Source organism: Oryx dammah, unplaced genomic scaffold, assembly GCF_014754425.2.
Source record: "Oryx dammah isolate SB20612 unplaced genomic scaffold, SCBI_Odam_1.1 HiC_scaffold_9, whole genome shotgun sequence".
Classification (NCBI taxonomy): Eukaryota; Metazoa; Chordata; class Mammalia; order Artiodactyla; family Bovidae; genus Oryx; species Oryx dammah.
The window spans coordinates 17,451,176-17,463,440 of record NW_024070193.1 but is presented as its reverse complement, the minus strand read 5'-3'; the positions used below and the strand labels follow the sequence as shown (position 1 = coordinate 17,463,440).

Here is a 12,265-nt window from a genome sequence, read left to right as displayed (position 1 = left end):
GAACTCAATGAGTTTGGCACAGTTGCAGGATACAAAATTAATATGCAGAAACTGGTTGCATTTCTGTATACTAACAAGAAACTATCAGAAAGAAATGAAAGTAAGAAAACAATTCCATTTACAATCCTATCAAGAAGAATAAATCCAACTAACAGGTAAAAGATCTGTACTCTAAAAACTCTAAGACACTAATGAAAGAAATCGAAGAGGACACAAACAGATGGAAAGATATACTGTGTTCATGGACTGGAAGAATTAATATAGCTAAAATGACTGTATAGCCCAAGGTAATCTACAGATTCAGTGCAATCCCTATAAAATATCACTAGCTTTTTTCACAGAGCTAGAACAAATAATTCTAAATTTTTATGGAAACAGAAAAGATCTTGAATACTCAAAACAATCTTGCAAAAGAAAAGCTGGAAGTATCATGCTTCTGATTTCAAAGCACACTACAAAGGTACAATAGTCAAAACAGTATGGTACTGGGATGTGCACAAGCGCACACACAGGGCATGAAGAAACAGAATAGAGCACCCAGAAATGAACCCGTACTTCTATCAGCAATTAATCTATTAATACGACAAAGGAGGCAAGAATATAGAATGGAGAAAAAACAACCTCTTCAATAAATTCAGGAAAATTAAACAGCTAAATGCAATAGAACCAAACTGGACTACTCTCTCACATCATATACAAAAATAAACTAAAAATGTATTAAAGACATAAATGGAAGACCTAAAACCATAAAATTTCTAGAAGAAAACACAGGTGACCAACTCTTTGACACTGGTCTTAGCAATGTTTTTTTGGATATGTCCCCCTGGGAAACACAAGAAGCAAAAGCCAACCAATGGAACCTAATCAAACTTAAAAGCTTTTGCACAGCAAAGAAAACCATCAACAAAACAAAAAGACCAGCTACTGAATCAGAGAACAGATATGCAAACAATGTATCTGACAAGTGGTTAATGTCCAAAATATACAAAGAACTCATACGACTAAATATCAAAACACAAAAAACACTATTAAAAAATAGGCAGAATACTTGAATAGACATTTTTCCCAAGAAGACAGACAGATCGCCAACAGGTACATGAAAAGATGCTCAACATCAGTACTCATCAGGGACATGCAAGTCAAAGCCACAGTGAAGTGTCACCTCACACCCGTCAGGATGGCTATCATCAAAAAGACCACGAGTAAATAACAGGTTTTGGTGAAGATGCAGAGAAAAAGAACCCGTGTGCATTACTGATGAGAAGGTAACTTGAAACAGCAACTACAGCAAAGAATACGGAGAGCCCTCAAAAACTTTAGACGCAGAACTACCATATGGTTGTTCAATTTCACTCCTCAGTATTTACCAGAAGAAAATGAAAACACTAACTAGAAAAAAATATACACACCACCATGTTCACTGTGGCATTATTCACAGTGGCTGAGATGTGGACGCAACCTAGGTATCACAGGGGCGTAATAATCAGCCACAAAAAAGAATGACATCTTGCCATCTGCAACAACATGGAGGGATACAGTTGATAACTACGTAATATCTTTTTATGGTGACGTATGTAAGTAGACTTATCATGATTATTTTGATAGGTATAGAAACATCAAATCATAATGTTGTGTAACAGGAACTAACACAGTAGTGCAGGTCAATTATTCGTCAAAAATGCACAGAAAAAGAGATCAGATTTGTGGTTACCAGAGGTGGGGGCTGGAGGTAGGAGGATGGGGAATTGAATGAAGGTGGCCAAAAGGTACAAATTTCAGCTATAAGATAAATAAGTACTAGGAATGCAATATACAGCACGATAAATGTAACTAACTCTGTTGTACATTATGCATGAAAGTTACCAAGAGAGTAAACTCTAAGAGTTCTTATCACACAGAAGCAATCTTCCTCTCCTACTTTAATCCTGCATCTCTCTGAGATGACGGATGGTCACTAAACTTACTGTGATCCTCATGTCACAATGTATGTAAGTCAAATCACTATGCTGTACACCTAAACATATTCAGTGCTGTATGTCAATTATATCTCAATAAAACTGGAAGGAAAACAACAAAAAACTTACATTAAAAAATAAATAAAACAAGAGGGTTAGTCTAGATGCATCTGCTGCAAGGTCCCTGCTAGCTCTGATCCCCTGGCAACTCAAGGTATTTCTAGTACAAGCTCCCTGAGAACAAGGAGCACATTTTCCTCACACCTGTACCCCAACACCCAGCCCCGCACCCAGGACACGGCATGGCAGAGCAGAGAGTCAAGCGTCCGGAATGGATAGCATTATCACATGTACACTACACTGTGACATTTGACCTCAGGAGGACACTAGCAGACACTGTCGGGAAACGACGTGGACGAACAAACCAGTGAACAGGGCTGAGTTGCAAGGGACTCAATAAAATCAGCCCAGAGTCCATGGTGCGACAATCTTGGAACAAGTGAGGTGAAGTAGGTGAAATGAAAGCCAAGGGAGACCTGCTCTGAGAGAACACGAGTTGTCCTGGGAGCCCCAGGCCGGTGATGCTTTTTCTCCAAAGAGCTCCAAGAAACAAGTGGGGTAAAAATGGAAGCCTTGTAACAACTCAAAGTTCTGTTTCATAACTTACAGCAAATATGAGTTTGAAATAAACTTCCCTTCAGTGGGTTGCTTTCTACAAAGGCATTCTTCTTACCCCTGCAGGCACTTTCACTAGAAGACAACAGGCACGTTCTCGGGCAAGGCTTCTCAAACTTTAACATGCATGCAAATAACCTGGGGACCTTGTTAAAAACCACATCCTGATTCTAGGTTTGGGCTGGGGCCTGAATGCTACATCCCTAACAAGCTCCCGATGATGCCAGTGCTGCTGGTCAGAGGACCCGTGATGTGAGTAGCAATTTCCAACTGTGGTTTTCAAACTCAGCTGCATATTAGAATCTCTGGGGAGGGCGGGCTTACAAAATATGAACCCCATCCACAGAGGTTCTGATTTGACTGGCATGAATGCAGTCTGGGCACTGGAATTTTTTTTAAAGCTCCCCAGGTGATTCCATTATGCAGAAAAGTTTCAGGCTACCCTGGTAGACTGCAGTAGACATCAGTTCGATCCCTGATCCAGGAAGATTCCACATGCCTCGGAGCAACAAAGCCCATGCGCCGTAACTACTGAGCCTGTGCTCTGGAGCCTGGGAGCTGCAAGTACTGAAGCCCCCACGCCCTAGAGCCCGTGCCCAGAAACAAGATATGTTACCACAGTGAGAGGCCCGCACATCACAACTAGAGCAACGAAGACCCAGCGTGGCCAAAAGTCAATTAGTTAATTAATTAAAAATAAGATAAAGAAAAGTTTTGTGCCTGATAAGCAGTCCTCTGTTTCCCTCTATCTGACACAAGAATAAAAGCATCTCCTTCTAATTACTTCAAAAGGAGTGTTCTAAGGACCCAAAATGTAGCCTCTAAACAGTCTATTCTCTTAGCAAGGAAATCAGCTTATTAATGATACCCAGTGTTCCACTTAGACCCTCAGCATGGTTTAGCTTTAACAAATTGGCTGAATTCTAGTCACTCGTTTGGTTTTACAACAGCTTCTATTGGCCTGTTCAAGGCCATGCCAGAGTGTATTAAACATTTAATCACTCATTCTGCTGACAATGGGCTTACAGAACTGCTGCTGGCCGTGTGTGTGGACTGGCACCCTTTCCCACTCAGGCCCCTGGCTGCTGCTCTCTCCAGGGAAGGTTTGGAAAGGGACCACCTGCTCCCCAGGCTTTGCACACAGCAGGTTTCAGCAAGCAACTGGGAAGACACAGAAAGGCCCCTTCTGAATCACTATCGTGTTTAAAGTAATTCCCAGAAGAGCCAGGCATAATATATATTGTAAACACAAAAACAGGCAAATATAAATCAAACTGACATTACTGTACAGATCACTGTGGACTATTTACTCTCGGTTTTGTCAGGGAAGATAATAATGACAAGACTTTGTACACAGACAAGTTCTCTTCCGTATTTTTCTAAGCAAGCATTAAAAATATTTTAGAACTAATTTTTGTCTTAGAGAGACATGGATGGACCTAAAGTGTGTCACACCAAGGGAAATAAGTCAGAAAGAGAAAAATAAATATATGTTAACACATATAAGTGTGTCTAGAAAAATGGTACAGATGAACCTATTTCCAAGGCAGGAACAGAATGCAGACATAGAGAAGGGACATGTGGACACAGTTGGGGAAGGAAAGGGTGGGATGAATTGGGAGATTAGGACTGACATATATGCACTATCATATGTAAAACAGATAGGTAGTGGGAAACTGCAATAAAATACAGCAGGCTCAGCTCAGTGCTCCGTGGTGACTTAGAGGGTGGGCTGGGGGTGGCGGTCAGCAGCTGAGGAGGGAGGGGATATATGTATACGTACAGCTGATTCACTTTATGCTATAGCAGAAATTAACACAACATTATAAAGCAATTATCTTCCAGTTTAAAAATATGTTCTTAGATATCTACAGTAAATTACAATCAGTAAGTATTAGCAGATGAATAATGCCCTAGAGTTGGACCATGAAGAAAGCTGAGCACCAAAGAATTGATGCTTTTGAACTGTGGTGTTGGAGAAGACTCTTGAGAGTCCCTTGGACTGCAAGGAGATCCAACCAGCCCATTCTAAAGGAGATTGGTCCTGGGTGTTCTTTGGAAGGACTGATGCTGAAGCTGAAACTCCAGTACTTTGGCCACCTCATGGGAAGAGTTGACTCATTGGAAAAGAAATGCTGGCAGGGATTAGGGACAGGAGAAGGGGATGACAGAGGGATGGCGGGATGGCATCACCGACTTGATCGACGTGAGTTTGAGTGAACTCCGGGAGTTGGTGATGGACAGGGAGGCCTGGCGTGCTGCAGTTCATGGGGTCGCAGAGAGTCAGACATGACTGAGCGACTGAACTGAACTGAACTGAATGCCCTAGAACACATCTCCCCATCTGGAAGGAGAGTTTGTCCCACATATATTATCTCCAGCAAAGAAAAGTGCCTCTTTTGTCCCAGGAATGTAGCTGATAGATCCCTCTACTTACCAGTGTAGTTTGCAGAATAGTTGTTTGGATCTAGAAACTTCTTAACCAGCTCACAGTTAGACAAGATATGATTTGTGGTGATAACGTTGAGATAGTTCTGAAGACCTTTCTGCCTCTCAGCTATGAATTCACGATCCATGTTACCAATCAATTTTTTGGGAGGAAGAGGTAGACTTAGGCCTGCAATCTTTAATTAAAAAGAAAAAAGAAAAGTATTATACTCACGTCATCCCCAAATAAGACAGAATAGCAGAATCCCTGAGCCAACAGGTTTCGTTAGGTCTAAAACATTTCAGGATACATCCTAATCAGTCGTATTGTAAAAATGTGAAAACCTGTAATCTTAGAACTGATAAAATACTTTACTAAGTGTAGCACTCTAAGACTTAATTTTTTAAATGAAATTTACACATAAACATATTTTCCAAGAGTCAAATACTTTTGTTTATTACCGCTGGCAGTCCCATGATGCTCGCCGCCACCCCCAGCCCAGCCGAAAGGTGATATATCCATTCCCCACTCCCCAAAGGTGGACACATTCAACTCTTTCAGCTGATCTTTTTGGAAGAAGCGACGGTTTCCATTGTTAATGCCTCGATTTTTCACTTTTAGGCATTATCTGCAAGTTTCTCGTTACTGGAGATGAGGGTTAAGCTCTCTTTCACGACCTGATCTCATCCACAGACATTCTAAACCTAATTCTTCCAACATCATGATGCTATCACTTAAATAAGTGCAGCATGCATGCTTACATTAGGTAAATGATACTCACAACTGAGTCAAAGAGCATGCTTACTACTACCTTCTGTCAACTAACTTTTTTTTTTTCTAGTTTTCTCTTCAACTACAAACTCTCCATCTAAGCCTTTCTTCAACACACTGAGATACAAAGATGAATCAACGTCATCTTCTTGAAGAGCACTTTCCAGAACCCAGCAACCTGTTCCAAGCAGGACAGGTGGTCCCTAGACCTGCCACAAGACTGGTGTCCCAGGACCTCCCTTCACCACCATGTTAGAGAAGCCTCTGCCCTTTCTCCTGCTAAACCCCATTTCTATATCCATGCCTGCCTTTATCTTAGATAATCCCCTCACTTTTGGTGGAGATACCCTCTGTCAGCTTCCTAGAAAGGGAGAATTGTTTGAAACCTTGCACGTTAATAAAAAATGTCTTTATTTGGACAGGTCTCCTCTTTATTATGTAAATATCTCCAACTGTGCCTGCATTCTCCAGTCCAAAGAATGTTCAACCCTCTCCAGAGACAAAAAAAACCAGTTTCTCCGCTGGAGAAGAGCAGGCATAAGTTGCTCAGATGGGGAGCTGTGGGGATCCAACCAGTTAAACATACTTTCAACTCCTGATTTTAGCTTGACCTCACCCCACGTTGGAGGTAGCACTTGGTGCTGTCAATCTTTTGGAGGTTCTGTGGTGAAAACTGGGACCCAATGGGTTTATCCACCGTTACTGCCGTCTCGTAATTCTGCCTTCCCATATCTGCTTAATTAGTTAGCTCTCATCCACTGGATTTTTAGTTTTTAATGTTTTTGTTATAATTTTCTCCTCTCCTATTTGTCCTTGAAGGGTGTGTGTGTGTGTGTGTGTGTGTACATACACAAGATCAAATTTACTGCTGTTTTAGAGTGGCTTGGGGAGAAAGGAAAAGTAAATGCAGGTGTGCAATCTACAACATTTTCCAGATCATTTAAAACTTTCAGTCTATTTTTTAAACTTAAAAAACAAAGTATCAGATTGGTATCATAATTTAATGAGCAAAACACTGCTTTCAAAGAGCAGTACTAGTCTACCCTTGTGCTTAGAGTGGTCCAGGTGGCATGTGTACTTATCTAGGGAAAGGTCTAAAACAGAAAAGCATCTTGAATTCAGACAATCATGTCATCTAAATCATCCATGTGAGCAAACCTAACTGAGCCTGCTTCACTCCATTTTTTCAAACAATGAAGATCTTGAACTTGGCAATTAGGCAAGTTTGAACCTTGAACTTGAATTAGGCAAGACGAAAAGGTTGGCTGATAATTCTGAACTGCCTATTTCTACAACATATTTATGAAAATATGTTAGAACACAGAGTGAATTTTCAACCATGGCCAAATTCACTGCCAGATAACACACTCAACTTCAGGCTGTTTTCCTCTCTCATACAATTAAGCTTTATGGAATAGCAGTTTCTTTATTAACTAAATAGAAAAGCAAAGTTATGAAGAAAGCACATCACTCATCTGGTACACATCCAAGTCAATTGTTTTATTATTATTTTTGTTCAGGAGCACTGAGTAATATAAGGGAATCAATGGTAATGTGTTACTGGAAATATAATTGATTTATTTCTTTTAAAAACTCTTTTAATATGTTGCAGGATATAATCTCATTTGCGTGTCTGTGTGCACCTATGTGTAAGCCCAGGCATACAGTTACATATACACGAAAAATGTCTAAAAGGACTTACTCTACTGCTTTAGAGTAGCTACTTCTGGGAGTGGGTTGGTCAATTAATTTTTAATTCTATACTATGAAATGTTAAAATATCTTATTTATTATTTTTCAATTAAAAAAGAAAAACACTTTTGCTCATCAGAGTTATCATATATACAATAAGGATTAAAATATATATATACACCATCAGCCAATATCAGCACATCTGCTGGCACTACTCACTCAAGAGCAGACTCAGCTGAAGCCCAGGTCACTCAGAATGGAAAGTCACATCTGACAAGATCAGATTTAAACCCCAGGAGGGCTATTTTTCACTCACAGTGGGGATGTCAGAATGAATTACATAAGCTATCTGTTTCAAACTTGGTGACCTCCAAGCTTAAAAAAAAAATTATTATTATTTTTTAAGTCAAGCATCATTTCTCTTTAGGTAAACTAGACAGCATATTAAAAAGCAGAGACATTACTCTGCCAACAAAGGTCCGTCTAGTCAAAGCTATGGTTTTTCCAGTAGGCACGTATGAGCTGGACTATAAAGAAAGCTGAGGGCCAAATAATTGATGCTTTTGAACTGTGGTGTTGGAGTCTTGAGAGTCCCTTCGACTGCAAGAAGATCCAACCAGTCCATCCTAAAGGAAATCAGTCCTCAATATTCACTGGAAGGATTGATGCTGAAGCTAAAGCTCCAATACTCTGGCCACCTGATGTGAAGAACTGACTCACTGGAAAAGACCCTGATGCTGGGAAAGACTGAAAGCAGGAGAAGAAGGGGACGACAGAGGATGAGATAGTTGGATGGCATCACCGACTCGATGGACATGAGTTTGAGCAAGCTCCAGGAGCTGGTGATGGACAGGGAAGCCTGGCGTGCTGCAGTCCATGGGGTCACAAAGAGTCAGACACAACTGAGTGACTGAACTGAACTGAACTGAACTGAACTGAAATGGACTGCTCTGCCCAGATACCTCATCAGCTCTTCCAAATCATCAGGTGAAACAAAGAATTCTTTGCCAACAGCTGTGAGTAGAGTGTCTCTGCCGTGTCAGTCTGCTAGGCACATGGCAGGTATTTTTCTGGCCCGGTTTGGGTTCTCACGAGAAATTTTTCTTCAGGTGTTGAAACTTTGCAGTGTGTGTGTGATTTTAAAATCTTGCCTTTAGACAGGAGGCTAGCATTCAAGAGAAGTTAACTTTCTCTTTCAGCTTCTCCCAGAACTTCTCAAATGCTTACCCATCACAGAATATAAAGTTTAGAACTCCTGTGACTTGTTAGAAAGGAGGGCAAGAGAATACTAGCACACATATGATGAAGGCCCTCAGCCACTGACTTCCTAGACACTTCCACAGGGACGGCTTCAAGCAAAGGCACCTCATCATGACATTTTTTAAAAAAATTGTTCCCTTTTTAAAGTGCCCTTTGGATTCCATTCTTGAGTTCCCTGTATAAAGGAAAGAAAACAGTAAAGCCAGCAGAGAAGTCCCCAGAGTTCCCCTACTTGTAACACCTGCAGAGTGACAAAGCAGAGTGGGATTGACAGCCAAAGTGGGGTCTCGAGCCCGTAACCTGACCCATGCTAGCCTAGCAAAAACTTCTAAACTCCACGGCAAACTCTATCAGTTTCCAGAAAACTAGGTTTTGTCTGGAGGAAAAAATCTTCTACCTCTGAATCAGCTGATGTCCCACTTCCGTTAATAATCTGCAAATTGCCTTGAACTCCATTCCAGCAAGTATCCCAAGGAGCGGTAAGTGCTCATCAGACCCTAATTTGTCCCCATTTCCCCTCAGTGTTCAGTAGAGTCTCTCCCAAGTGAAAAATGGGCAGCGAAACCAAATCACAAAACATTTGTGCTATAAGAGATCTGCAAAGTCATCTGGTTCAGCCTCTTAGCTTCACATGGAGACAGTGAGGACAGAGAGGAAGTACCAGAGCCCAGGCAGAGGCTGGGTCCCCGTCTCAAGCCTGAGGGTCCCCTACAGTTCTCATCACTGTAGCTCCTGCTGCTGTCTTTTCCCGTGTCTCATTTTGTCTCCCTGTGTGGTCACTGATTTGATGGTGCCTTTAAAATAAGGTAGTGGTTTCTCTTCACTGTTATCGTAAGATATATGCGCTACAAAAAACTGGGAAAATACAGCTCTTCTTCTGTTTTTCCACTTATATAACTTGCACGTGCTTATTTGTACTGAACTTGGAAAGTACAGAATGGTACAAAGAACCAGGGGAAAAAAAAAAAAACAACAGAACCCATATCCTGCCACCTGGAGGTCCCCATTGTTAACATTCTGGTATACTTCCTCCCAATCATTTTTCCTAAACATTTCATGTAATTATTATATTGCATGTATACTTTTACACACCGCTTTATTTCACTTAGATATTTTTTCTGTTGGATTCAAACAACCCTGCATATGTGTATTATATTTCTCTTCCTTCAGCAGGAACTCATTTATCTGTCAGAAGGGTAATCAGAAACTGAAATTCATAGTCACAGTTTTATTTTGTGGTTTTGGAGTCTTTTGGGTCTGTTTTATGGAGGTTGTTTTGAAATTATTTTGCTGCCAAAAAGTTGTATGTACTTTCTTCTGTCTGTTTACTTGGATCCAGGAAAACCTCCCACTGAAGTGCTGTCTGGCCATATCCTGCCCAACACAAGCCAACATCAATACACGTGGATATTTGCATTTGAAATAAGATGCACATTGAAAGTGCCCATTTTAAAAGGGAAAATTACACTGATGTAAAAATAAATTTCTATTATATTAAATAAGGCCATAACTGAATAGTCATGGAGATTCAACTTTATATCCCCAAAGCAAGAACAAACAGGAGATAAGACTTTCCTTCCCACCCCATATTCTTGGGGTCTAGGCCCAGGCAGTTTCCATTTCAGAAGTATCTCTCTCATGATTCTTACTCAGCCCTGGCTGAATAGCACTGTACAAAATCACGACCCTCTCTTTTAAAATCAGGCAAGGGTTCACTTGTGCATAAAGGTGAAAGCACATAGTAGGCCCAACATTAGCTCCCAGATGTTCATGCCACTTTGAGCACATGGAAATGTCTGGAGAGCCTTGTAGGGAAGATCCACTGCTGGAATGAACAGCATGTCAGTCAGTGGCTCACCTACAACAGTCATCAGACACCCAGGTTTTGTCTGAGTGGAAAGACTATGCTCTTAAAATTCACACGTGAAACCAATTAAAGCCATCTCCGAGAATCTGATCTCTGCCGATATTCTATCTGGATATTTAAACTGGTCACACTACATTTAAAACGGAGACAGACAACATGTGTGAAGCAAGACCATATGTCAATGACATAAAGGTCTTGACAGATACTCAAGCCAGTTCTACCGGATGGAGGACATGGCATTCAACAGTGTTGTAAATAACGTGAAAGTCTGGACTCTACAAATGCTCTTTTTCCAAAGGCTGCTCAGTAAAAAATGGCCTTTTGATGGACAGTCAGCATGACACTCCCTCCCAGCCCTCCATCCTCCTGCCCTCTGTAGACAGGATCGGAGATCACTCAGAATCAGTGATGAGACAGTGCACCTCCAGGGTGAGCTGGTCATGAGCTAAGCACGCTGGTTCAAGGGTTCATGGAACCATTCAAAGTTGAGATACAATAAAGGCCCAATGAAAGTGACAGTGAACTGTTAGTCCCTCAGTCGTGTCTGACTCTCCTCTGTCGATGGAATTCTCCAGGCAAGAATACTGGAGTGAGTCGCCACTTCCTTCCCAAGGGAACTTCCCGACCCAGGCACGGAACCCGGGTCTCCTGCATTACAGGCAGATTCTTTCCTGAATCATGGCCTTAGCCAGCAGGGAAGCCCCAGTGGGCTTCAATAATCCTGGCGCTTGAAGGCCCATCTGCCAGGTGGGGCGTGGCAGTGCTGCCCTGGGTGGGAGGGGGGCCACACTTCCCTAGGACCCTGCGGCACTAGCAGAGCCAGATGTGTTTCCAGCTCACCCCTCTTTCCATTATGGCCACCAAGTTACAAACATTTAACCAAAGGGATTTGCAAATACATATTTAAGAGAAAAAAGGTAATGCTGAAAAAGGCTGCGTCTCTAGTTACTGCTGAGTGCTGATCTGTACTGCTGACTATGTGGCCTAGTTTAAGAGAGTCTGAGAGTCCCTGCTCTCAGTGAACAATTCTATTAATCCATCTAGGCATTTCTAACCTGTGAAAAGGAGATAACACACAGCATCCCATGACTGCGGTTAAGGACGCAGTCTGGCACAAAGGTAGCTGGCTGTACGGTGACTATTATAAATGACATTTATTCCCCACGTTTATTTTTAGAGTCACACATCATCTGTTTGACGTATGAGCTTATCTCCTTTGCTAGGGAAATCTGATAACTTCTTATTCCTGATGTTGCCATTTCCAACCCATTTCTAAGATATCCCAAGCAATAAATGTGTGTCATTGGTGTTTTAGAATAATTACCTGCAAGCTGTTGTTCAGCAAATCAAAGTCACTGTATCTCCTAACAATCTGTAAGAAAGAAAACAGTGGTGTTTTGATTCAGCACAAACCATCAATTTTCATTTCCTTATTTAATACTTATTGGCGTTCTAGAGGCAAGGCACTTGCCCTAAGGGTAGCAGGGCTTATACCTGGAGCCTAGCTTGTTTCACTTGGCGCCCCAGAAAACAGACCGAACAGTGTCCCAGAGTTGGCTGGGCCGTGGGAAACTGGTTAATGCCAGCCAAATTCGCAAGATGCCAAGAGGTAAGAGA

At 41.5% G+C, this 12,265-nt stretch overlaps 1 protein-coding gene across 10 annotated transcripts in view; it reads right to left on the bottom strand.

The window, feature by feature from the left end:
- Positions 1-12,265, bottom strand: part of PXK (PX domain containing serine/threonine kinase like) — an 84,744-nt gene that overhangs the window by 40,890 nt on the left and 31,589 nt on the right. For all 10 annotated transcript variants that reach the window (XM_040246492.1, XM_040246489.1, XM_040246490.1 and 7 more), the window contains exons 3-4: positions 11,973-12,020; positions 5,068-5,254 (exon numbers count right to left, since the gene is read on the bottom strand). In XM_040246492.1, coding sequence (XP_040102426.1) covers positions 5,068-5,254; positions 11,973-12,020 — 235 coding nt within the window. The remainder of the gene's footprint in view (positions 1-5,067; positions 5,255-11,972; positions 12,021-12,265) is intronic.